General features: G+C 43.0%; 1 protein-coding gene across 1 annotated transcript in view; it reads right to left on the bottom strand.

Annotated features, from left to right (window-relative positions):
- The window catches only part of Iqgap2 (IQ motif containing GTPase activating protein 2), a 283,844-nt gene that overhangs the window by 114,334 nt on the left and 142,107 nt on the right, over positions 1–27,403 (bottom strand). Inside the window, exons 3-7 of the mRNA XM_041663248.1 lie at positions 24,400–24,556; positions 14,766–14,843; positions 10,940–11,016; positions 1,094–1,161; positions 116–229 (exon numbers count right to left, since the gene is read on the bottom strand). Coding sequence (XP_041519182.1) covers positions 116–229; positions 1,094–1,161; positions 10,940–11,016; positions 14,766–14,843; positions 24,400–24,556 — 494 coding nt within the window. The remainder of the gene's footprint in view (positions 1–115; positions 230–1,093; positions 1,162–10,939; positions 11,017–14,765; positions 14,844–24,399; positions 24,557–27,403) is intronic.

Raw genomic sequence — 27,403 nt, 5'->3', positions numbered from 1 at the left:
ACCCTTAGGGTTCTTAAAGTATCTCCTAAGCAAGCTGTTTTACAACATTAATATCAGCAAATACATATGGGCAAGTTGCAGGCCAATGACAAGCGTGGACACAAGGCAGACTTACGTGCAGCTTCGTCCACAGACAGCTCGTTGGCCAGAATGCCACCTATTTTGCTGAAGGCTGGCATCTGGATCCCGTACTTCTCCAGTTCTTTCCTCATATTACTGATTTCCTCCTCTGAAAGGACAACAGGAAAAAAAAAATCAAAGGAAGCTGCCAGAGGTGAAGGCGGGAAAGAGACACTCTTCCTCAGGAAGGTGGAGCCATTTCCAAACAATCTGCTTGAGTCTTTGACTCCACAGTATGGGGGAGGGGATCCTGATAGGCACAAGCAAGATAGGTCAGTCTGGTGGGCTCTGGGGTCACCTGGGAGATGGGCATCTGCCCGTGGGAAATGCTCCTGATTACCTTGGTTGTGGTGGGAAGATACTCTCACGGTGAGTGGACCATCCTGCCAGGATTCTAAACTGCATAAACGGGGAAAGGGAACTGGGCAGCAGCATACAGCATGCATTCGCAGATCTCTTCTCTGATGGTGGCCACAATATGGCAAGCTTCTTCACACTCCTCCTGCCCTGACTTCACCACCACGGTAGACTGAACCTTGTAACGTGAGCTATGGTAAACGTTTTCCCTCAAGTTATTCTTATTGGGATATTTTGTTGGGATACTTATTACATATCAGGAAAGAAACCAAGATGACAGGTTTCCCCTTGTTGGTACTGAGCAGTGATTCTCAACCTGTGGGTTGCGACCCCTTTGGGGACTTGAACGACCCTTTCACAAGGGTCACATACCAACTATTTATATTATGATTCATAACAGCAGCAACATTAAATTATAAAGTCTCAAGGAAAATAGCTTTATGGTTGCAGGTCACCACAGCAGGAGGAACTGTATTAAAGGGTTGCAGCATTAGGAAGGCTGAGAGCCACTGGGCTAGAGGAAGGATGGAAGGGGTACCATTTATGGGAAGAAGAAGGCACCTGCATGTTTTCTTAGTCACTAGATTGCAGAGAAGATAAAGATAAATCCGAGTACCTGTAAAGTCCACTTTTCCCAGCAAATCCTGGATCTGGGGTGCAATCCCCAGTTTAAACAGATACAAACTGAAAGACAAAACAGAACCTTTATTATCATAAGTCCTATGACGTATGTACAGCCAAAGAATCCTTCCACTTGACAAGGGTCTAAGAGAGCTTGCATAGCCTACAGTGCCTCACCAGGTACCATGCCAGCCCCAGGTGGGCAAGACCAGAGCTCCAGGCAGTGGCCCAAATACTGGAGCTCTGCAGCTCCAGGGGTCCTCCCTGGGATCACACCCCTCCACCGTTCATGTGTAAGAAGAATAAGAACATGGCTAATAGGCTGGAGCGATGGCTCAGTGGATAAGAGCACTAGCTGCTCTTCCAGAGTTCAGTTACCAGCACCCACTTGGCAGCTTACAATCTGCAACTTCTATCCCAAGAGATGTGTTGACCTCTTCTGGCTTCCAGAGGCACCACATGCATATGAACCACAGATACATGGAAACAAAACACGCACATCCGTAAAATTAAAATAAAGGTTAAAATTAAAAAATAAGAAGATAGCTAATGTAAAATAGGCAACAAACACAATTTCTATGCATATTTAACTGATTGCCATTTGATGGAAAGGACAGTTTTACTTGGGTTTTTTGATATTTATCTAAATATTTGTTTGCTATTTCTAAACCATCAGACCAGGAAAACTATGGTTGATATTACAAAGCCCAGTATGGTGTGCACATATTAGTAAGTGGAAGGCAGAGGCTACACTGTAAGTATTTAAAAATAAATCTCTTAGGCAATTAATGATGCCACCCACCAGCCTACCCAGAACCTGACAAAAGGCCTGGAAAGCTGAAATCTAAATCCTATCAAAGAGAGGCGACTATGTGATTCCTCTACTCGATTCTAGCCACAGCCAGTTCCGCTGCACACTCCTACCTCTCCAAACCCAGGGCTAATTCAGGGAATCATTGAAAAAAGACCTGGTTTCACTTTGTATTCATTTAGAGGTTTAAAAATCCATGAAACAGTCATTAGACATAATAAACTAAATAATAATATACATGGGAAAATGGGCTGAGAGTGGTCTGGATGACTTGAACATTTTAATATGAATACTCCCAATGTTCATATTAGATGGATCTTAGCATTTATAAAATCCATTAAATTTCAAATAAATTCAAAATGAAGTTTTCTCAAAGGTAATAAGTTCTTAAATATATGATTAGTCAACATAAGCAGCTTGCACTGAAATTGATTATTTGATTGTAATTTCCATAAAAGCTATTTATATTAAGATATGATAAGAGCTAAAACTGAAAGAGTGATGGTTAAAATATTAGAAAAAAATCACAAATCACCACCCACCTAGCTGGGTACAGCAAGATGCACCTACAGAACCAGATGAACGAGGGCTGAGAATGGGGTATAAGACTAGCTGAAACAACAGAATGGGACTCTACCATGGGAGAAGGAGAGAGGGAGAAAGAGAGGGACAGAGAGCGAGAGAGGGACAGAGAGCGGGAGAGGGATGGATGGAAGGAAAGAAGGAAGGAAGAAAAAAGAGAGAGAAGGAAATTATCACTTAGCTAAAAATTAAATATTTTTATAAAATTCCCTTTGATTTTGTTTTTATACATGCACACACACACACACACCTCTGTAGATATGTGTTAAATAAATCCTTCTAAAAACATTCCAAAATTACATAGGCAAACATAGGACAAAAGTTTTCAACACATTTTGCTAAACTATGGTCTTAAACAGACATTGCGTGGCTGGGTTTAGTGGCACACATTAGTAATTCCAGCTCCCAGAGACAGAGGAAGTTGGATCTCAAGATTGAGGCCGTCGTGGCCTACATATGTGATGCTAGTTTGTACTACATGAGAGAGACCCTGTCTCAAAAAATAAAACAGGGAAAAGACTGAATTCATTTATTCTCTGTGATTAAAGGGTTTTTTTTTTTTTTAAATCATTCTATGGCTGGGAATGTGGCTTATATAGTGCACTTGCCTAGCGTGTGCAAAATCCCAGGTTTAATCCCCAGCTCTGAAACAAATCAACGCCTAGCCCCTCAAACAAAATCCCTGTTGATTTCTGCAGAAGAGCCTGAATGTGGTTTGACTTTCTAGCTGTGTGCTCTGGGAGCTGATCCGAATCTACTATCAAGCTGGTTACAGAGCATCTCTCTCTGCTTAGGACCCTGGTTCTCAACTTGTGGGTCACGACACCCCCCACCCCCGGGCTTGGATCACATATTAGATGTCCTGTGTATAGATATTTACATCACAATTCATAACAGTAGTAAAATTACAGTTAGGAAGTCACACCAAAAATAGTTTTATGGTTGGGAGTCACCACAGCATGAGGAACTGTATTAAAGGGTCACAGCGTTAGGAAGGCTGAGAACCATTGTTTCAGGAGAAAAACAACTTGTGAAGTTGTAAGTTGACTTGAAGGACTCAGTCAACATCCAACAGGTACCAAATGTCTGAGCAACCCTGAGTTCAGGGACCTTTATAACTCGTGTGTCCTCTGCAGAGGACTGGGGAGCTAGGTCTGGGGCCGCTGTGACAGGTACTAGCTGACTCCGGGTGGGCATGAGGCGAGTCTCAAGCTCACCAATGTGACTCACTCTCAATCTCCCGATAGACCATGCAGAACAGCTCCTCACGGCTGCGACGAGAGCTATTCTAGGTTACATACAGTGCCATACACACTTCTGCAAGGAGCCAACGCCAGCCAGCACCTCTGGCTCCCAGATTCCTCATCCTCCCCAGGAACCGCATTTGATAAGGGTCACAGCAACTGTATGAAGCTGACCACTCAGCTGAACCTGAGACCCCGTCAGCTAGGCACAGCCCACTCGACCAGCAGTCTCTCTCTCTGAGAATGCATTTGCCTTATGCCCATATCATTTCCTCTGTCTATTATGCTGTTCTTAAAGCTGGTTTGGATGCCACAAACATAGTTTTAACTGGGTGCAGTGGCACACATCGACAGTCCCAGCTATTCAGGAGGCAGGGGCTGAGGACCCCAGGAGTGGGGCCAAGCGAGGCACCACAGCCAGTCCTTGTCTCACGCACAGAGAAAAGACATAGCATTGCTACAGTAGGAACTAAAAGGTTTTGCTAACGGAATGTGATGATTTTCACACTCGTGGTAAAGAAAGTAGGTGCTATTTCCAATACACTCCACTGTACAGGTCAGGCAAGAGAAATTTCAGTGAACAGACATCCCCGTTAACTCGGAGTCACCACAAGGTGGTGCTGGGAAATTTGCCTGCTGAATGGGAAAGTCTGCTTTGAAATGTGAATCTGAGCTTTTTCTTAAAGTTAGGTATGATGGGTTCAGCAGAAAACTCACTTGCATGTAGCCTCTCAAACTTCATTTGCAAAGAATTAAATACATCTAATTTAGCTTCAACTTTCAGCATCACCATCACTGGTACTGACATCTAACACGGTATTGCAGGAGCGTTCTGGAGGAAGCCTTGGCCTTACCGTTACCAGCACTGCCCAGTGTAGAGCAGGGAGTCTCTTATGCCACGAAAAGGGAGGCCACACCTGTATTGCTGAGGTAGGCCTGCAGTGAAGGGGTGACTTGGAGGTCACTAACTCTCACTAGTTCATAAGGTACTAGTTGTATAAGTAACACCAGCTGAACTCTGGGAAGTGAAAATGAAAGTTACAAAATACTACCAGTTTTTAAAATTATTATTAGTTTTAATAAATACATTAAAGATTCTGTGGTGATGAAGCACCAACTTAAAAGGCAGGATGGGCCTGGGTCTACTGAGTTTCTGCCTCACATCATAGCAACCAGCTCTGTTATGGCTGTACCAAGAGCAGTAGACATTTGTAAATCAAAGCCTCGTAGCAGACTGGAGAGAGCTAGGACTGGCAAGGGCTGGGTGTGTGGCCTGAGCAAGGCGGTGGGAATGAGTGTTCAGTAGAGTAAATGGTCAGGCCGTCCTAACTTCCCAGGGTCCCCCAGTTCTCAAGCTCCAGAAGTCTTCCCTTTCAGCGTTTCAAACATAACAGCTCAGAGGCCTGGGCTCACATGCAAGGCTGACACCAAGATTTTTACGTTTTGGTTCAAAGGAAAGGAAATCAGAGGCAGCCTTTCCATATGCAAATTTGGTCAGGTAAACTTCCTGAAAAATTAGAAAGACAACTCCAAGGGATTTTAAACAGCAGCCAGTGGGGTATCTTTCTGTGGTGGGTTTCAGGAGATGGTTCCCAGGTCCAAAGAGCTTAGCTTTCTGTGAGACAGCCAAAGTCATATAGCAGTTTAGATTGAAGGGAGAGGGGAGCATGCTATTCAGACCAAGTGAAGAATTCGGAACGCGGAAGAGTTTGAAAGCTCACCTTAATCTCCAGTACTGCCATCTCCCTCCCAAGACCCAAGGATTAGAGTCTACAGTCAGTGATCTATCTCTAGAGGACTTATTTGTAAATTCAAATGTGCATTGCAAGAATTACAACCAATCAGCCGGGTGGTGGTGGCGCACGCCTTTAATCCCAGCACTCGGGAGGCAGAGGCAGGCGGATCTCTGTGGGTTCCAGGCCAGCCTGGTCTAGAAGAGCTAGTTCCAGGACAGGCTCCAAAACCACAGAGAAACCCTGTCTCGAAAAACAAAACAAAACAAACAAAAAAAGAATTACAACCAATCTGGTAATTTAGGGGAACATTCAGTAAATCAGTTTCTTTAGGAGAAGGGAGTGTTAAGCCAATGAGGGTTATACATTAATGCCTGGGCAACATGTCTAACATCTCCATTGGTGGGTCAGGTACTCATTGTGAGAGAACTGGGGAAAGGAGCCCTCTACAAAGCAGTCGGGAAATTTAGGACAACTAGTCAACCAGAAGTGGGTCTGCCACCACCTGTCACAAATGCAAGCCCTACTGCATGCCACTTATGCGCTGGCACTACATTTGAAGACCAGACACAACTACAGAATCTTGGGTAACTGCAGTCCTGCATGCACCTAGGAGAGCCCCTGGTTTTCAGCTTGCAGCAAACTTTTAATGGCCCGATGAAGGACACAGTAAGAAAAGCAGCGTTTGGCACCCTTATCATGCTTATCTAGAATAATCAGCAGGAATATGTGACTTTGAAGGGATTCCTTGAACTGCAGTTGCTCCATATCTTAAAGCGGTAATAACGAGAACAGGACAAGAACATCTGATTGTGCCCACAATACAAGGATTTTTCAAAGAATGCCAAGGGCGGTCCTACAAGGGCAAAGGGACTGACAAGGCTACAGGGGCTATAAGGGCAAAGGCAGAACTCTGGCTAACCAAACTCAAAGAGTCTATTCCATGCAGAAGGTATTAGACAGGCAGGGTGGTCCACACATGTAATCCCAGGACTAAGGAGGCTGAGGTAGGAGGATTGTGAGTTCAAGTCCAGCCTGAGAGATACAGAGCAAACATGCTATGAACAAACAGGAAAATACTCATCTTGGTTCGGTCTTAGAAAGTCAGGAGTTCAAAATGACCAACAGAGTATAACACACAGGAAACAGAAGGGAACCATTGGAGATAAGTAGTCCGTGCACAACTCTTTGTTTAGCTTTGTCAAAAGGTGAGACACTAAAACACAGGCACTTTGTTCTTTTTCTGTTCGTGGAGCATAGGTAAGTACTTGTTTTTATATTATACGTATCACAGAAAATAATAAAGACCAGGAGCTGTGAATCAGCCAAAGTCTCCTCAAAGCAAAGGAAGGACTGCAGAGCAAGGTCATGACAGAGACAACTAGGAGAAAAGGGGATCCAAGAGCAGTGAGCACTGAACAGCCAATGAGGGGGAACCCAGGAACCTGATCTGAGGTGCCAAATCAGCAACACCATTGAGTTGTCCCTGCTTGTCTCCCAGGAGATGCAGCTTGAAATTCCAGCTATAATTTTAAGAAGAAAACTAAAAAGGTCCACATAGACTTCTAATAATGCTAATAGGCCAGACTAACGCATCACCATGACAGGACAATGCATTGTACAACACCGGCCAAGTGCCACTCGGGGAACGAGTTTCTGTCGGGTAATGGGGAAGAAGAGACAGAAAGGTGAATCTACCTGAAAGCCACAGACCTACAAATGAAAAGTCAACCTTAACCTGATGCCGACGGACAGGTTCTGGCTTACCTTGAGACAAGAGCCTAAAGTAAGGCCATGTTCAACAAGGAACAGGTCAACAGCTAGACTTAAAGCCTGCCCTTTTATTTCTGGTGATATGAAAAATCCTGCTGCCCCAGGGTAGGCGTAACGACACTGTACTAACGCGGGGGCAGGCCACATTAGTGCATGAATACTGGAAGCAAGAGCAGAACTATTCCGGAACGTTCCAGCAGTTTCAGTGCTGAGCGTATGGCCCGGTTTGGACATTTCATCAGCTCTGAAGGTATAAGAAGGAAATCATGTTGTTTTCACAAGCACATTATGGTTTAAATCATTTTAACATATTGTATTTTATAACTGTTTAAACATTTAACAGTTGCTGGATGTCACTTGTTACGTCTTTATAAACAGAACATCACACAACACACACAGTGTTTTTCTGTGTATAAAAAATGGCCTCCAGACAATTTTTTAAAAAAAAGGTGTAGTAACTCAACTAGGCTTCTTGAACGGTTTTTTTTTTCATAGGTTTTAGAACATTCCAAAAGAAGCCACAAAAGGAAAACATGCCCCATATAAATTTCAAGTCCAAAGTCACCAAAATAGTAACTAGTTTTTGTGTGATTTTGAGATAGTGACTGGATTAGCTTTTCCTGTAACACTCTTTTTACATTTTCCAGTCCCCGCCCTCACAACAAGACTATTCTACTTTTTTTTTTTAATAGGTAAAGAAGGATAAATATTTCCTTGGAAAAGGAGAAGGCCACCCACCAAGAAGTCAAGTCTTTCTCAATTAGAACAAGTTTGAAAATGCCAGGGTAAGCTGGAAAGTGACAGTAAGGCTGGAGTCAGGTGCCAGACAAAAAGGGCCAGGCAGGGGAAGGAAAGCAAGGGCAGGGACTCAGGGGTACCTGGCTGTTAGCCCCATATCAGACTCCAGACAAGTTTGGCCAGGGTCAAAGCTAAATTTGTAGATCAACCAGGCCATAGGCAGGGGCAAGAGGAAGGCAATACTCAACCAGCAAAATTACCTGGTGTGACCTTCCCTCCCGGCTCTGAGCTATCACCAAAACCTCCGACCTACCCAGTTCTCTACCAGGTGATGACAATTCTTTACTCCAGCCATGCTACAGTTGTTGAAGCAAGGACAACACATTCCTCCTAACTATGCAACGAGAGCAAATTGCACTTGTTAAAGGGTCCCTTAAAGTGGCTCTCCAGCTTCTTGCCCAGCAATACAGAAAAACCTGCCTCCTAGGAGTGACTGACAGCTTTCTAAACAGACCACAGCAGGAAAGAGTTATACGGAAAAGCCTCAGACAGCCTTGTAATTTCTCAGTTTCTTCTCGAGAGGCAGAGGACAAAGAAAAGAGAAAGAGGGTCATCCATGGAAGAACATGGTCAGATGTGTGACATGCTTGACACACTAATGCAGCCTTTCCTGGGCGTCAGAAAAAAGGCACGGAGACATCCGTGAAGAGTAATTGATAAAGACACAGAACCATGACACCAGCATGGGCACACACATGACAACAATAAGCGAGAACTGGCGCAGTCTTTGTTTCTAAGCTGATCAAGCCATTATTTAAACTACGGTAAATGCACATTTGTGAGCCCCTATGCCATTCTACAGAGCTTCTTAGGAGCAAAGATTTCGCTCTTTGTAAGCTGGAGAACACACGGCCCGCGTGCCCACTTCAAAAATCAGTTTAAGCTCACATACGTTGCCCTGGAACATGGTATGGATCTGGAGATCACCACTGTGAAGTGTGGATTTAATAATGACTGGATGGATAGGTCACAAAATCAGTACTAACTCACAGCCTTCAGTGACTGCTTCAAGCTTTGACAAGAACTCTCTGAGGAACACAGAGCAGCACATTTGAAAGTATACCTCAAAAGAAACAGGTTTCTTAAAACGTGGGGTTTTAAGAAAACCTATGGGGCCAGTCAGGGGCAATACTTGCCATTAATCCCAGTACTTGGGAGGCAGAGGCAGGTGGATCTCTCTGAGTTCAAGGATAGCCTGGACTACAGAATGAGTTCCAGGTCTGACAGGGCCGTACGGTGAAACCCTGTCTCAAAAATCAAAACAATCCCCTGCCACCACCTCCCAAAACTTTATTGGTATATGGACCCTAAGGCTACTCAGGAAGAGGGATGCACAGAATAGGAGATTTCCCCTCCACCACCTCCTACAGAAATTATACCCTATTTTATTTATTCATTTTTAGACATTCTAAGTCATTACAAGAAAGAAAGAAAGAAAGAAAGAAAGAAAGAAAGAAAGAAAGAAGAGAGGGGGGAGGAAGGGAAGGAGGAAGGAGGAAAGAAGGAAGGAAGGAAGGAAGGAAGGAAGGAAGGAAGGAAGGAAGTCTAGCCGGATGGCTAGTCTATAGCCCCTGTAGGGGGATCGAGGCAGGAGGATAGAGTTTTGAGGCCAGCCTGAGCTGTACAGTATGACCCCATCTCTAAATAAACAAAAGTAAAGAAAAAAAAAAAACCAAAGGAAAAAAGAAAAGGTGACAAGATGGCCTCACAGGCAAAGGCGCTGCCACCAAGCTCTACAATCTGAGTCTAAGCCTTGGTCCCTATGCAGTAGAAGGAGACACCCAACTCCTCCACAATGTTCTGTGATCCCACTGTGTGCAGCGGCACATGTGTACCCAGAAGTGTGTGCGTGCGTGCACACACGTACACCAAAACAAACAAATGCAAAAGAAAGAAAAGAAAAAGCAAAGGGACCCGCCATTTGGCGTATCTCTCACCAGCTGTCATATTCCAAAGCCAGCTCAGAAAAGAAAAAGGAAGCTGGCTTTGCGGTGGGTTGGGGGTTGACTCCTATGACGTAATCAAAGTCTTCTCTAGGAGACCAGCTTTGTAATGAATTATTATGAAAACTTTTTCCTTTGCAGGCGAAAAAAAAAAAAAAAAGGCAGGAAGAAGTTAACATAAACCCCGAGACGGAGGGGTCTGCCAGGAAAATGACTTCCAGGGATACAAACACAAGGCAGATGTTGCAGAGGAATTTTAAACTTCATTACACATGAAATCTCGCAAGCTTCACCTGAGTGCACAAGACAGCAGCCACAGCTGGGTTTTCCCTGAGGTTCTCACTGCCATCTGAAATTTCCAGTTTCCCCAGGGCCATTTAAAAAAAAAAAAAGTCATCTGTGAATTAGCAGAGTTTCAAAATTTTCAAAAATGATCAAAAACATCGCTTTATATTATTAAGTATATCTTGATCAAATTAAAGAACAACTTCTGTGTTTCTTCTTTAGTCTTAGAGTATACATTCTACTGAGTAAAAAATTGAAAAAAATCCTGTTTCTGTTATGTTTTCTTATTGATGGTACGAGCTGAATAAATGGTAATTTAATGAGTCGTTAGAGCAATCACAACGACAATGGAATCTGCTCACTAACATGTTTTTGTGACATCTGCATACATCGCACAACATTATTGTTGGGTCTTCAAGGTTACAATTTTAATTCCCTCCTCATTTTACTTAGGTCTTTTATTCATTTTTTGTTTTATATTTCGAATAATAGTAAAAACTTCAGAAGTGATTTCAAGTTCAATGGTAGCATTATACAGCAATTATTTTAAATTATTTTAATTTGTACCAACAAATTATAAACTGAACCTAATTTTTAAAATTCCTGAGATTATTAAAAGTTACTGAAGTTTAAATGGAAACTGAAGTTTAAACCTGTCTTCATCGTTCCCACCTTAGTGCATGAATGCAGTATATCATCCTTGGTATGTTTTTCCGGTCGTAGACATCTGTCGTTTCTGGATAAAATATCTGTAAAACAAAAGAGACAATGTGCTTACTATGCTTTACTTCTTGAGGTGTCGACTCCCCAGACAACCAGACCCCGATTATCCTTACTAGTCTACAACTATTCAAATGTAGAGGAAGTTCTTGCTGGTTGCTCCAGAGAGCTCTAAGGCGCAATCCTAGCTCTTGCCTGGTGGGTGGCACGCCCCCTAGTGGCTGACCTTATAGTGGCGGGGTTCACAAAGAGCCTTTCTAGAAGGTTGGGTTGCAGTGTTTTACTGGCACCCTCACTTCTATGACCTCTAAAGGGTTTATGAGCCTGAGAAGGAGACCCCTTTTGTAGCCACTTCATTATGTTGCTAAAAACTCAGACATGTATATATAATTCATGCACATATATTTGGATTAGTTCTGCTTAATAGTACATAAAGTCTGAAGAAAAAACATCTATACCCCATCTTTCAGACTGTTACTATTAGCATCCTGGTATGTGGTTACTTCTTACATAATACATACTACATACATACATCTCTCTCACACATATATCTGATTTAAAAACAAATCTTTATGCATGTGTGCAAACATACATCTCTCTCACATACAATATCTAATTTAAAAACAAATCTTTATGCATGTGTGCAAACCAGTGTGAACACGGTATAAACCTGATGAAAGGACATGCTAGGAGCTGATTATTTTCCATCACGTCCATTATTCTCTATGCACATAATTTCTGAAAAATCCTAATAAGTCGCTCATATTTCTGAACCACAGCCCAACCATTCCCCACAGGAAACATCTACTTGGCTCGCCATTCTTTCCCTGGTGCTGCAGAGAACACCCTGCATCTGTACTTTCTGGGCACCCGATTCCTCTCCTGGGCGAGCATCTAGACATGGAGTCACCCGATGGGTTGAACCCCAAGGCTTTTACATCCACATCCACACTGCTTTCTCCTAAGCTTGAAGCCTGATAAGAAACAGATTTCTAAGTGGGGTACCAGACTTGATCTTTGAGCTTGAAAAAAAAATGAATAAATGGGCTTGAAGTTTCTAATATAATAATAAGCACATCATCGTCACTTGCTTTTAGTAAATATTTTATACAACTTGACATTAAAAGTAAAATTAAATCATGTACCATATGGTAATACTTTGATACTCGAGTGCAATTTTTTTTAGTGGACGTCGGAAAAAATGGAGACGAGAGTGTTTCTCGAGCTAACGATGTACGGTATAGTTGCTGCGTGCTCAAAGAAACATCTGCAGTCTGGGAGGCCTCAAGGCCCTTTCCAGCTGTCTTGTAACATATCTGCTGTCAAGGTGTCAGCGAGACAAGTGCTCCAGACTCAGAAAACTGAGTTTGGGTTAAAAGCTCTCACAAGTTTGGTTCTTGATTCACACCCCACTATATTGTCAGCCAACTCTCCCCAGGCCCCTTTCTTCACGGAAGAACCTTCTCCATTTACAGGGTCTCCTGGGAAATCCAGACGGAAATGCCTTCCTGCACCAAGGAGGTAGAATCAACAAGTTCATCAGATGGGGTGCCGTGCAACTCCGCATCTCTAGCGCCCACGTGAAGCTAGGCACAGACTGAGCATTTAATACCGGTAAATGAAGGAATTCATGGCAGTGCCCTACAAAGTCAGCTAAGGGCATTGTTAGTCTCCTGCCCTTGTAATATTGTCTTCCAGACTTCACGGTGAAAAGTCAATGTTAAAACAACTTGGAAAGGTGCAATCACATCTTTCACACATCATGAAACTGTCCCAATCAGAAGTTTCTTCACCAAGAAAAACTCTATCTGATGTTCTCTCTTTATTAATCTTTTTTTTTTTAAAAAAACACCCAAGCCCTCACTTAGCAGTTGATCAGTCAAAATTAATTGATTTTATGTTGCAACCAATATTCAGAAGGGAGCAGCATTTAATGTTTGGGGGGACTAGTTGATTGAAAATACCGGAATGAATTAAATATTGACAATTTCGAAGAAAATGAGACTGGGGTAAAACAGGTATGAGTAAAAAGATGTTGAAAACATGCCACGATGGGGGTGCAGGGCACTGAACTGAGGGGTCCTCTGAAAGCAGCCATCTCAGCGGCTACCCTATCTCTCTAGTTCCCTGCTTCACATCCGAGGCAAGCGCTTTACCACTGCACTGCATCCCCAGCCTTCCCAGCTAATCTTTTTAATAGCAAACCTGGCTTAACAATAAACTAATAGCACGGGTATTTCTAACTCAACATATTCCTTTGCACCGTGTCTCCAAGATGACATCTTATAAACCATTTCTTTAAAGCAGCTGCATGTAGCCAGCAATGCAAAGGACTGAGGCCTTGACAGAGGAAAATGCGATGGCTCTCAAGAACAAGAAAATTAAGTGAGAAGCCAACCCGAGAGCTTGCTCACCATGTGATTCCAATAATATTCCAATGCCATGCGGACAGAGATGCTAATGATGGAAAGCATTTAGTGATTGCCAGGGACAACGTGGGGGAGGGATGGAAGATAAAAGCCCCTTTCCCTGCGGAGACTGTGTCTGGATAGCAGTAGGGGGCACACAAATCCATTCATGGGATGCACTGGCTCTGAACAATATGCTCACTCTTGCAAACAAATGCATTTGAGGAGAATAGGGGCTGAGGAAAGCCAGTGTTCTAGTTTATATTCACACCCCAATGGCAGCTGGTGGGCGGCTCATGCTAATAACCCCACTATTCAGAAGCCGAGGCAGGAGGATTCCACAAGTTTGAGGCCAGCCTGGACTATAAAGTGAATTCCAAGGCAGCCTTAGTTACATAGAGACCCTATCATAAAAAAGAAAATACCCCAATAAAACCCTCGCATTTCTATCTAACATTGTATTGCAGTTATAAAAATGTCAGTACTGAGGGAAGCTGAATGATGGAGACACAGAGACATACTATTTTTGAAAGCTCCCGTGATTCTAAAATCCTTTTGAAATAAAAAAGTCGCCCTATGATTTCCATCAGATGTAATCTCCTCATTTCCCCCATGTGTCTATTTCTTCTCTCTTTGAATTTACCAAGTGCTGAATGCTTACTGATTGAATTTTATTTGGTCGATCTATTTTAGGAATAACAGCTACAAGCCTCTAACCCTTCCAGATTTAAAGTGATACCATGATGATTTATAATAATAATTATAAAAATAAACACATGGGCCAGGGAGATGGCACAGCAGGTAAAATGCCCAGCTGTGCAAGCCTGATGACCTAAGTTTGATCCCCAGAAACCACATAAGCAGCCATGAAGTGGAAGGCGTCTGCAATTCTGGCACTCTGACGGTGAGATGGGACGTGGAGACAGGAGCATTGCCTGGAAATTCACCAGCCAGCCAGTCTGGAAAATGCAGTGAAGACAAGATGCCTTGCTTCCCCAGGGTGGACAGTGAGAGGGGACTCCTGAAAGTGGCCTTTGACCTGCACACACCCTGGCAGATGTGTACCTGTGCATATGCACACAGACACATAAACTAGAGTTAAAAACATCAAATTTTAATAATTTACAGTTGACTATCTGAAGTCAATGATCAGCTAAAGCCAATTCTAACCTGGTTTAATTGGGACACACTTTCACCTATGTGCCCTGCCCTTCATCGTGAGTTTTTGCCATGTGTATCTTTGTGCAGGCCATCCCACATGCTCAAGCCGGCAGAGACATGTCTCAGGTGGCCAAGTCAGTTTTAATAGCAAGGCGTTTGTGCACGACTTTTTGTCTTCCCCATCTAGCATCTGCTATGCCAAAGCTTACCTTGGGTAGTCCAATGGCCTCCATAGCTCTCAACCACTGCACGGTGTTATCTGTGTGTCGAAAATGAAGGCCAGATTTCTAATATGATAGGAGAAAGGAAAAAGGAATATGAGCTCACACAACAAGAAAGTCATCTGCAATACAATATATATTTCATTACCAAAATGCTACTCAATCGGCTTCTCCACGAACAGTCATTGATGCTCATATAAAACCAATCCAGACACAATAGAGAGACTAGACAGTACATCAGCAATACCCTGGTTATCTGTGATAGGTTATGCTAGTCTCTGCAGTTCACATTTCAAAGTAATTCTGAACTTGGATTTCGAACACCATGTAATGTCCACCATGTACCCCCGGGTGTTTTGTGAAAACATGTATGCACAAGTTCATGCTCACATGGTGTCAAGATATTAGTAATTATGGCTGAGAAGTCTAGAAATTTCAGGTAAACTAGATGGGGTTTTCATTTTAAGTTATAATTGTTATTATCCTCATCGTTTTCTTTTCTTTGAGGCTTGGTCTTGCCATGTTACTCTGGTGGGCTTGAAACTTGACAGGCTGGCCTCGAGCTTGTGGCACTTCTCTCGCCGCTGCCTCCTTCCCGAGTGCTAGAATTACAGTCATGCACTACCATGCCCCAGCTCTAAACAGGAGATTTTAGAAAGCTAAATGCCCTCCCCCCAGCCATGGATGTCTATCTCTACAGGAAACTTGGAAGATATAAAGAGGGAAGCACAAACCATTCAATAATTCAGGGCTAATTTTAGTGTACATTACTCATATTTTAATATTAATCCTGGCCTGTACAAGAAGTAGATATTCAGCAGAAATGCCACTTGACCCTTTTCTACATAGTAAAAACAGTCTTTCTGTATGCCTCTCATTTTTTCTTTACAGCACACAAGTCCCAATCATGCCGCTTCATGAAGTTATATGAAGTAATGAGACACACAGAGCCTCAAACTGTCTTGCATTTTTCATTTAATGCACAATAGAATGTTATCTGTTTCACATTAATTTGAAACGAGTATGCAAAAATTAACTGTAGCAAGTTTTATCATGTGATTAGTGCTCAATGATAATCACGTTCGACAAGATTGGCTCATCTTGCCTTCCATGAGCTGCCAAAACTGAACAGTCCACTAAATCAAAGGCATTCCCATTGCTGATAAAAATTATAAAACATAAGCAAATTCATACTCAACGAATGCTTAATAAGTCACTATTTGTGACCACACAATGAGCTTCAAGTCCTTTATGTAAATTATTTCTAATTTTCCAAATACCTTTCAGAATAATTGCTAGTTAAACTTTTTAAGTATAAGGAAAATCAGGTCAAAAAGATAAAATGATTGGTCTAAAGTTCATTAACTCTAAGAGGAATCTGGGAGCCATGATGGGGTCTTGGAAACCTCCTGAGTGCCAACACTCTCCCACCTCTGGTGGAGGCGGGGGCATGGGATATAATGGTTGCTTGGTTATTCTTCAGAAGGAAGAGATCAGGTGTTATAGAATAGCTGGGAGTAGAAAGGAGTGGGGGAGAGGGGAAGAAAGAAGATAAATTAGATAGAAAGAAGGAAGACAGGGTGTTTCTTTAGAACATAGTCTGAATGTTTGCAGAATTCCAGCAGACCTTAGATATGAGCAATCTGTGGCCACAAGAGAACAAGACAGACACAACCTTTGACCATGTCTGAATGGAGACAGAATGAGGGTCACTTGCAAACAATTTAACTAAATGGTGTTCTATCTAACATGGTATCCTTCATGGGACACCACTGGCATGTGAGGTATTCTGGCTTATAAATGATAATCTAGCCCCCATTCAGTCTTCTGTCTTTTTTGTAAAATGACCAAGACTCTAAGTTGATGCCATTTCCTGATAACACCCAAAGAAAACTGATCTGTAAGTTCCCAAGTCCATATTAAAATCACCCAGCAGAAGTCCCGATCTGCAGGGTAAGACCATCCATTCATCCTCCTCTCTGTGGTGTTATGAATGTCCATTTCTTTTCTTGTCCTGAGGAGTTAATTAAATGACTTTTGTTAACTTGAAATTATGTTCTGGAGTCAACATTGGTTTGGGCTTCAACAATCCCAAATCATGTATTGAAAAACACTATTTATCTTTAGTGGCCTTGTTAGGAAAGGAATCTCAGAAAAATTGTAAACCCTACTGTGTCTTCCTTCCTCGGTCTTAAAATGCTGCTGAGATCTGAGCTGGGAAGATCACAATGAGAACAAAGAGAAAGTCCTTAGCTTCAGAGTCCAGCTGAACATGTAGAGGGCATCAGGTGTTAAACTACGACACTCTATGCTTGGCTGGAGACATCCCCTCCTCTGTAAAGTCAGCAAAAGGTCTCTGCCTCATATAGAGGGACTGGCTGAAAAGGTAAGTGTTTCCTCAGAGATCCAACAGATTTCAGATTCTTCATCTCAAGCATCTGAGGAACACTGGCTTCAGAACCCTGAGGTCCACACTCATTGTTTAATAACCATGCTCCTGTAAGTGGTCTGCAACAATAACTGTCTTAGTCGATGGGTTTGTTTCGATTTTTATGAAAATTCGTTTTCTAAATGGACTTAAAATAATCTCATCCATTGTTGCTCTTTTTGGAGTCTTTTTTTAAAAAAGAAATTACTCCTATATATTAATGACCATGGCTATGGTTATATTTATCCAAGGGATGCTTCAGTCTATCTAATGTCCTTATATTCCATGTGGAACAATATATTCTTTCTTCTAATTTCATTATTACAGGTATGTGCTCAATCTCTATTACTGAATGGTTTCACTGCAAACAAATGAAGCGCATCCTGTTTCGATTACATAGATGAGAAATTATGTAAATTCTCTTTGAGTCTAACTTCCTCCCCATTAGAGCCAGATCTACAAGACAACCCAGAATTCCGACAATTAGCCCACAAATGTATTTTATACATGAGGTAACTGAGTGTATTAATGGGCACGACACTCTGATGTCATTCATGCTTAACATAACAGCCCAGAGTTAGGGCTCTGTGATGGGCAGCTTTGTCTGATCACCACAGGCTTTAACCACTAAGTAAGAAAGTTTCAGTGAGAGATTATCTAGATTATCTGTCTTGGTACTATTAGTTTGACTCACGGACATGTCTGTAGGGGTCTGACTTGATTAAGTCAAAAGATGTGGGAAGACCCAGTCCACTGTGGGCAGCACCATTCCCTGGGTTTGTGTCCTGGGGAGTGGAGGAGGTGAGCTGAATAGCTGGTGTGGATCTATTCATTTCTTTCCGTTCTTGACTGTGAAGTCCCTGACAGCTTAATGTCCTGCTGGGATAGACTGCAATCTGTAGTTGTGAACTAAACAAATCCTTTCTCCCTAAATTATTTTCATCATGGTAGAATACCGCACCCAGAAGCCATTGAAGTAGAACAGGCTCACCGCAGCGCCCTGATTCCAAGTCCAGACACTGTCCATTCTGCTGCTCACAGTGGCCAAGAGCAAGTGTGGCCCTCAGTGAACACATGCCAGCCTGATGGAGGAGGGTCATCTGTCTATCTGTTGCTTTCATTGGTTAATTAATAAAGAAACTGCTTGGCCTGATAGGGCAGAATTTAGATAGGTGGAGTAGACCGAACAGAATGCTGGGAAGAAGGGAAGTAAGACAGATGCAATAGCTCTCCTCTCTAAGATGGATGCAGGTTAAGATCCTTCCCCATAAGGGTGCTACACAGATTATTAGAAATGGGTTAATCAAGATGTGAGAATTAGCCAGTAAGAGGCTAGAGCTAATGGGCCAAGCAGTGTTTAAAAGAATCAAATCTGTGTGTTGTTATTTTGGGTATAAAGCTAGCCATGTGGGAGTTGGGTGGGAATGCAGCGCCGTTCAGCTGTGCACCCATGGCCAAACTTTCCTGAGCTTTCCACAAAGCTCCCTCTCAACGTGGTCTTTCCGTTCTTCACCCTGATCACGCAGGGACGATGTGCTAGTTAAGGACTGTCAATTGGGCAAGACTAGAGTCACCAAAGAGACAAATCTCTGAGCATCTCTGAGTTTCTAGCATGGAGTTAATGGAGATGAAAAGACCCCCCCCCCCCAAATATCCAATGGGCTGAGAGGTGTGGACTGAAGAGAACGGAGAAAGCAAGCTGAGCTCCACAGTTCTCTCTCTTCACCCTCCTTCCTGCAGGAGTGTCTCCTGTCATCTCGTTCCTATGGCGCCATGACTTCCTGAGTATAATGGACCGGACCCTCAACTGTGAGCCCAAGTAAACCCTTCCTTCAGTTACTATTTAAAATGCATTTTGTGGCAGGGACAAGAAAAATAACTAAGACAAACAGCATTCTCCTTCTTCTTTCTAATCTCAGGATAAACTTTCCAATGAAGAAGCTCAGCTCTTATCACTTCCATCTGTCAATCGTGACTACCATGTCTTCTGTCCCGGCTGGTCACAAGTTACAAGCGCATAGTGATAGTCTATCCAGCTACGAGCACCAGAATATCAGAACTGCTCTGCCATTATCACCTGGCACAGCGCTGGGCACAGGGGAATGTGCATAGAAATGAACTCTACTCCGCACAGATTGAATGCCCCTTATCAGATGTCCTTGTGATCTGCAGTGTTTCAGATGTCAAAGCGGTACAAATGCTGGAATATTTGTATAAACATTAGAGCACCTCTACTCCAGAAATCCACATCTAAAATGCTCTGGAGTCCAAAACCCTTGGAGTGTGGCTGCCTCTCAGAGTTTCAGACTTGAGGCCATTTCAGGGTCTAGATTTTCAAGCACGGATATTAATCCTGCCTGTGCTTCTCTCATAGGACAACTTCACCTTCTTTTCCTGCATTATCATTTTGCTTCTATATTATCATTTTCCTGCATTATAATTTGCTTTCAAATCTTTATACAACACAAGACTCTCTTATAGGGGGATCTCCGAAAAATCAAGTGATGGTACTCAATTCAGCGGTGAGGGGTCAGAGTTCAGCTTGTGCCAACACTCTCCAAGGCTCCCCAAGGCAGAAGGTCAGACTCTAAGCACATTGAGCAAGTTCCAAGGTGTAGCTTGAATAAGAAATGTCCGCCCATAGGCCCAGGCATTTGAATACGCGGTCTCCCGTTGGCGGACCTCTTTGGAAGTGTAGATGGCATGGCCTTGCTGAAGGAGGTATGTGATTGGGAGTCAACTTTAAGAGTAAAAAGCCTTGCTATTTCTAGCTCGTTCTTTCTGCTTCCTACTTGACATCCAAGATGTGTGCTCTCAGCTCCCTGTTCCTGCTGCCATGTCTAACACTTGTTGCTATGTCTCTGCTCAGCCATCAGGAACTCTTAGGCCTCTGGACCCCGAAGCCAAAATAAACTCTTAAGTTGCCACAGTCATGGTGTTTTCTCACAGCAACATAAAAGTAACTAATCAAGGAAAGCACACACCCGCAAAGCGCGCGCGCGCGCGCGCACACACACACACACACACACACACACACATACATACACACGATAAAGGTTTCTGGCTTACCTGACCCTGTCATGTCGTCCTTCACCTATTTCCCAAGCCCTCCCATGGATCAACTTCTACATGACTTACTGTGGACTGAGCACAGAACAATCTTAAAAAAATTTACATGTGTGTGTGTGTGTGCGCCTGCACATGTTTTTACATATGTACATGCATGTGCATGCCACGGCACTTGTTTGGAAGTTAGAGGAAAATTTAAGGGAGCCAGTTTTCTCTTTCCACCACATGAGTTTCAGAGATGAAACTTGGGTCATCAGTTGGTACTTGGAAGGAAGTACCTTTACCCACTGAGCCACCTTGCCAGACCGTAAGAGAATCTCACACACTGCAGAGTATCCAAGGAAGACAATAACGGGTGTCATAGCACATACAGCATGGCCACATATCTTAGTAGAGAGGATGGAACTGCCTACGTATGGAGTACTCATGTCTGGAAGGCTCATAGATAGTAGCCAGGACATCTTTCTAACCCTAGATCAGTAAGGCACCAGGTTTCTTGGTTTGTTGCCAGGCAAATATGAAAGCTGCCGAGCCTAATACTGTTTCATAACAAGAGACCCAAGAGACCAACAATGTAGTTGCTCCTGTCCCCATTCTAAGGAAAAGCTGACATTTATCTTGATAGTGGGTTCTTTGATGCCTAGAGAAAGTGTCTGATTAAATATCCCTGAAGCTACTGCCATAGGAGTCCTAAGCAGATGCCCAATGTCAAGGTCTATGATGTGCCAGGGAAAAAAGAACCAGTCCTGAGTTGACTCCAGGACTCAAGTCCATGAAGGGTCTGCTTCTAAACTTGAGCCTCACTGCTCACAAAGCCTAAAGAAAACGTCCCCAGTTTCCCCTTCATGTCTGGTACCTAGTCTAGTGACATGGTACTGAGTCACTAACAGGCCTTGATCTTGACAATAATCACTTGACAATAGAGTCTAAAATGTGGGTGCAGTTTCATCTTGTGGATGGGAGCATAGGTTTTCTCCTATGATTCTCTAATTTTTTTTAAAAAAATTTAAACTTGGGTGACTTGCTATTTTAACAGTCTCTCAGGAACCCAGGAACCCAAATGACCTTTGATGAATGCAAACCCTTGCTCCTCACAGCTTTCCGGACATAAGCCTGTGCTAGGTGGCCTGTCTGTCTAAGCCACTGGTTCTCATCAAATGACCCTTTCACAGGGGTTGCATATATCACCAATTTACATTATAATTCATAACACTAGCAAAATTAGTTATAAAGTAACAATGAAAATAATTTTATGGTTGGGAGTCAACGCAACAGGAGGAACTATAAGGTTAAAGGGTCAAAGCATTGGGAAGGTTGAGAACTCTGGTCTAAGCAATGAGCATGGAACCCAAAGAGCTCTGCCATAGGACTCTGTGTTCTATGATTTAGAAGTTATTCAAATAATGATCTGAATCCAATATATACATTCAAGAATACATGTTAGAATAACAATTATCCTACATAATTTAACCTTTTTAAGAGTCCATGTATAGGGAAAATTTACCATAAGATGTCAAGCATGAGGGGCTATAACAAACTCTTACTTGTGCTTAAAACAAGGAAGTCATTTCATCTAAAATACATTTCCTCTTCATTACATTTTCAGCCATGTTCTATATTTTCCCTGCAATTGTAAGAGAAATAACTTTGTTTGTTTGCTTTGGCTTTGGTTTTTTTTGAGACAGGGTTTCTTTGTGTAATAGGAATTCACTCTGCAGACCAGATTGACCTTGAATTTACAGAGATCTACCTGCCTCTGCCTCCCAAGTGCTGGGATTAATGGTGTGCACCATCACCATCCAGTGAGAAATAACTTTTAAGGATTGCAGACAAAATACCAATGTAATGAATTAAACGTGGGGCCGGGGATACAGCTCAGTATTAGGAGTGCTTGCCAAGCAATGCCCAAAGTCTTAGAATTTATCCCTAATAAAGAGAGAGAGAGGAATGGGGGAGGAGAGAAAGAGGCAGATGACTCTAAATATGGGCTGGAGATGTACCTTAGTGGTTGAGCATTTGCCTAGTATATGTGAGGGACTAAGTGGGATCCCTACACCACAAACCAACAAAAATCTTAAACTTCTTAAGAGAATAGAGTCAGGCAGGAGCTGAGACGGCTTGGTGGACAAGCATCAGGACCAGAGTCTGGATACCCGAACCTATGTGAACTCCCAACAGGTACAGAATGCTTGAATCCTAGCACCGGAGAGGAAGAGAGGAGGGATTACTGGGGCAAGCTGTTGACTGAGGTCAGCAAGTCACCTAGTCAGACTAATCAGAATGGGTGAGTTCTGAATTTGGCAAGAGCCTGAAGAAAGTGGAGTGACTGAGGTCTGGACATACATGTGCCCCTTATACACCTGCAAACATGCACACATACATGCATGGATACCATACACATAGCCACAAAAAAGAAAAAAAAAGGGAAGATCAAGTTTCCAAGGAGATTTGAACACTTGATGTGCAGAGAACAAGCTATGGCATCTTCTGTAAGAACAAGCTATGGCATCTTCTGTAACACACCACCACATACATGTTCTAAAGTGGCTCTCACACGTATATCTGTACCATAGCTTTGAGTGCTTGACATGCAGAGAACAAGTTATGACATCTTCTGTAACAGACCGCCACACACATGTTCTAAAGTGGCTCTTGAGATACACCTGTACTACAGGAAGGAACCTTTCAGCATGGTGTCTGCAGTCCCCGCTTTTAGTGGGAAAGCTCAAACATAAAGGAGACAGGACAGTGTAGCGATCTCCCGCTGTCCATCAGCCAGTTTCCACAGTTACACATTCATGGCCAGTTTTACATCATCTACCCGCCTTTTCCCCAGTGAGCCTAAAAGAAAATAGCATTTGATCTGTAAATCTTTCAATTTCTCTGAGAGAACAAGATTAGTTTTTAATATAAGATTGATATTTACTAGGATTTTGTCTCCCTAACCTTACTCCTACCATGTTTAAATAAGACTATTTTCCTCTATTGTGTCTATTTTCCTTCCAAGGTAACAGTGATATTTATTTTCTGATTCTCCTTAAATCAGTCATGAAAGAATTCTTAAAACCACTTACATACAAAAAGGTTAGCCTTTTGTTGTTGTTTTTAAAACACCAAATAGAAAAATATTCCTGCCTGACCTTTTAATATCATTTTAACTACATTGACCTAAGTCTTTTCAGGGCCACAAGTTCAAAGAATATTTGTTTCATGAAACTTTTTTAACAATCACATTTTATTAGCATATGTTAATTATATCTACTAAGGCAGTGGTTCTCAACCTGTGGGACTCGACCCTTTTGGAGGGTCAAACTACCTTTTCATAGGGTCGCATATCTTGCATACAATACTTACATTACAATTCATAACAGTAGCAAAACTACAGTTACAAAGTAGCAATGGGAAAATTTTATGGTTGGGGGTCACCACAACATGAAGAACTGTATTAAAGGGTCGCAGCATTAGAAGGGTTGAGACCCACTGGATTGAGGGGTTTCGTTACAGTATTTTTATAAAATTATATATTTTGATTCTATTCACCCCTATTACCTTCTCTTGCCCCCCCCCCCACTGATCTCCTCCCTCTTGTCAACCAGCCCCACTTCTATTTCCATGTCTGTTTTTGGTCTGTGACCCTCTGAGTCTAGAGTTACTTCTAGGAGCATGGTGAGGGGCTGGTTAAGGTGATGAGTGATGGACCAGTAGTTACCTCCCAGCAACCGCTAACTGCCTATTCGTCCTCTGGGAGGAGTTGATTGTGAGTATTCACTCCTTCAGGAGAGCTGTAGGACCAGGAAGCGGTGATGGTAGTAAAAAGGAAGCAGGATGCACTTTTACTTTTATAGTCATTGTAACTAATAAAGTCACAAAAGACCTCCATGAAGGAATAACAGCGGAAGCTTTGGAAACCCCAGAGGCCTCTCGGCCTTAGCCTGGAAACCAAACACATTCTTTCTCAAAGGGCTTCGGCTCCCCGAATGACTGTTAATAGGCTCCAAAGACCTAGGACACCCCCTCCCCAAATCCTTACAGCAACCATAGGAAGGAAACGGGTAAAGGAAAAGACACACCAAACTTGCATTTTGCGTAAAGTCAAAAGCATTTAGCTCCCAGGTGGTTGGTTACCTTATAACGAGTCTGTTCCACGTCATAGATCTTCTTCTCTGATACCATTTTCGGGGCAAAGAACTTGGCTAGCTTCGCAAGGTAGACTCCGTTCCGGAGCCCTTCTTCCAGTTCAGTGGTTGGTGGCAATTCTTCAACTAAGCAAACTTCCATCCATCTGAAAAGACCATAAAACACTGAAGTGATTCCAGGCAGGTAACATTCTGGAAAAGAGACACACAGTGCTTCCCTGTGTGCTGGAGACACTGTGGGAGAAAACAGGCTTCAAGGATCTTTCTGGGCAGAACAAGGATTCAGGACAGGAGGTGAACAAGAGGGTTTAGTTGAGAGGTACAGAGCTCACTAGTGGGCCAGGGCTTGCCAAGCTCACCTTTGTCTGAACCTCTGCTAATTCCCGTCAGTGTCGGAGGAGTGGGGGGAGGCCAAACCATTTTGTAAGGGTGGAATTAGTCCTGCTGGCATGTCATGAAAACTGACTTTGGGCTTATGAGTTGGGCAATTCCTGTAGGAGCTGTGCCTTAGGGAGGGGACAGTCCAGCTGACTTGGTGTAGAATGGCCACCAAGGAAGCCAGGACCATGGGAAATTCAGCAAGTGGCTCAGGTTGCTTAAATAATACACAGGAATACATTAAGCATACCCACATTTTAGAGGAAGATATATTTCCCACTGCCCTCTAAAAACATTTTTTTTTTAATAGATCAGATTAAATCTCAGGGCACTGTGCCAGTACTTCAGAAAGCAAAGCACCAAGGTCATTGCTGGCCTGAGAACACACAGTGGGCCAGAGGCCAGGGTAGTTCATGCTTCACATTGTGCATTGGAAATCCTAATTATGAAGAAAATGCTCCTTTTCTGTCCCCTCCTGAGTCACACCTGCCAAGACTCAGCGTTCTCAGCAGAAGAGTCCCCGACTCCACCCCCTTCCCCCCCCATCACCATTGATCCACAGATAAATACAGCTGTGGGTGTGAGCCCCGGACCTCCACAGGCCTGTTCCTAGAGAATATGGGCACAGCAAGCTCAGATTCCTTCAACACCTGGCAGACAGGGAGCACTGTGCTGTGATCCTAACACCCGACCTGACCCAAACTGCAAATGCTAAAAACAGCTGTTCTTCCTGTGGCTCTGAACAGCAGCTTTGAGAAACTTGACAGACTCCTAAGAAGTAAGGAATAATTCCTGACTGGTTATTAGACACAGAGAAAATAGAATATATGAGAAAATATAAATAAAAACCCTTATTTCAAGAGAAAAATTTCTTAGGTTGATTCCTGCGGCATTTCAAAATATGCATATACATGTATATGTATACTCACACATGAATATGTAAGATAAATTAGCACATGTGTATATAATAATATACACAATAATTGAGAATACAATGTATTATCAAGGAAAAATAAGAGAACCATGTAGGGATGCATAAAGGGCAGCATGGGGTTATCCCTGGAGTGACCAGGGTAAACTTAAAGATGGGATAAAGACCTGATTTGGCCTACATTGGCAGGCAAGGAAAAAGTGTGCAGCTGGGCTCCGGATAAACCCTAAACATAAAAGCTACCTGGCTGACTCATGGGGAAAGCTCACCGGGAGAAAAGGGAAACGAGCTATATATATATATAAATATCTCACGTTGGGTTCTGGAGGACCTCAAGCATGAGACGTGATGACATCTGTTGCCATAGGAAGCGGGGAGCCCCTGGCAGCTCTACAGAAGAGGCGTGACATGTTGACAGCGGTAATTATAACCAATTAATCCGTATAATAGATGCCCCGGAGACAGTGCTGGGGGACTGGGTGGGATGGAGGGAACTGGGAAGGGAAGAAAGGCAGGAAACAATTCAAGGAAAGCATGACACAGCCGGGGAGAGCTTCGGAAAGGGGTCAAAGAGGAAGTTCTACATTATCAGCCAGGGAGGGGGCACGGCAGGCTCTGTAGTCTCCAACATCTGCTGGGCTTCCTCTCTCCTCGGCTAACGGGAGGGGGACAGACCTAAATGATAAAGGCCTCTCTGTCCTGGTATCTCAGAGCCCTGTGAAGCTGAAGAGCGGGGAAAGGTGAGAGCAGATGAGAATGCCTTTGCTTTCTACATCTCATACACACGGTGAACAGGAGATGGTTGTTATATGAACCTTGCTTCATAAACCTGAACCAATATAATGGCCTTAGAAATAGAAAGGAATGAAAAGAAAGAAGAAAGTGCCGAGTTTCAAGAAAAAAAAAAAACGGCTATATTAAGAGCTACTGTACAAGCTAGCTTCCTGGCACTGTAACAAAAACCTGGTATAAGCAGCTTCCGAAGCGGGAAGGCCTGACCCTGTGATAAATGTCTGCAATCCCAGCTCTTTTTGAGACTGAGACAGAAGAATAGGGAGGAGTTTAAGGCCAGCCTAAGCTACATACTAAGATCTTGCCTCCAAAATAGAGAGGGGTAGGGTATCCAATAAAAATAAAGAAAAGGTTTAATCTGGCTCAATTTTGGCGATTTCAGTCCACGACTGGGTAGAGCTGTGGGGGGCATGGTGGTAGACTTTTTGTAGGGAACCAGATAGCAATGTCAGAGAGTGTATGAGGAAACGAATTGCTCAGCTCAAGGATAGGAAACACAGCAGAGAGACCAAGGGCTACTGTTCCACCATGTCACCCCCTGCTCCCCCTCACACACACAGCAAAGCTTTTCCAAACACAGGTGCAGAGCATGTCCCAATGCACCCATTCTGGGAACTGAGCCTTTCATGCATGGGCCTCTGTGGGATATTCTGCATCAAACGTCAGCATCGAGTTTCTAACTTAGATAAACTAATTAGGGCATGAAGTTATTTCACAACAAAGTACAATCTGTTTCCAACCAATTATGTTTCCAAATAATTACCCCGAAAAATATTGTTTTTCATATAAAAATATATAAGTGCTTTGTAACAACTCAGTAATTGGGGTGCAGAGGGGGTACAATATATTGACAACTGGTAGGTGGAATACAGAGAGATATGTTGACAGTTGG

Source organism: Microtus oregoni, unplaced genomic scaffold, assembly GCF_018167655.1.
Source record: "Microtus oregoni isolate MIOR12 unplaced genomic scaffold, Mior012 000014F_ref0000157, whole genome shotgun sequence".
NCBI lineage: Eukaryota > Metazoa > Chordata > Mammalia > Rodentia > Cricetidae > Microtus > Microtus oregoni.
This window is presented reverse-complemented; position numbering and strand designations above follow the sequence as displayed.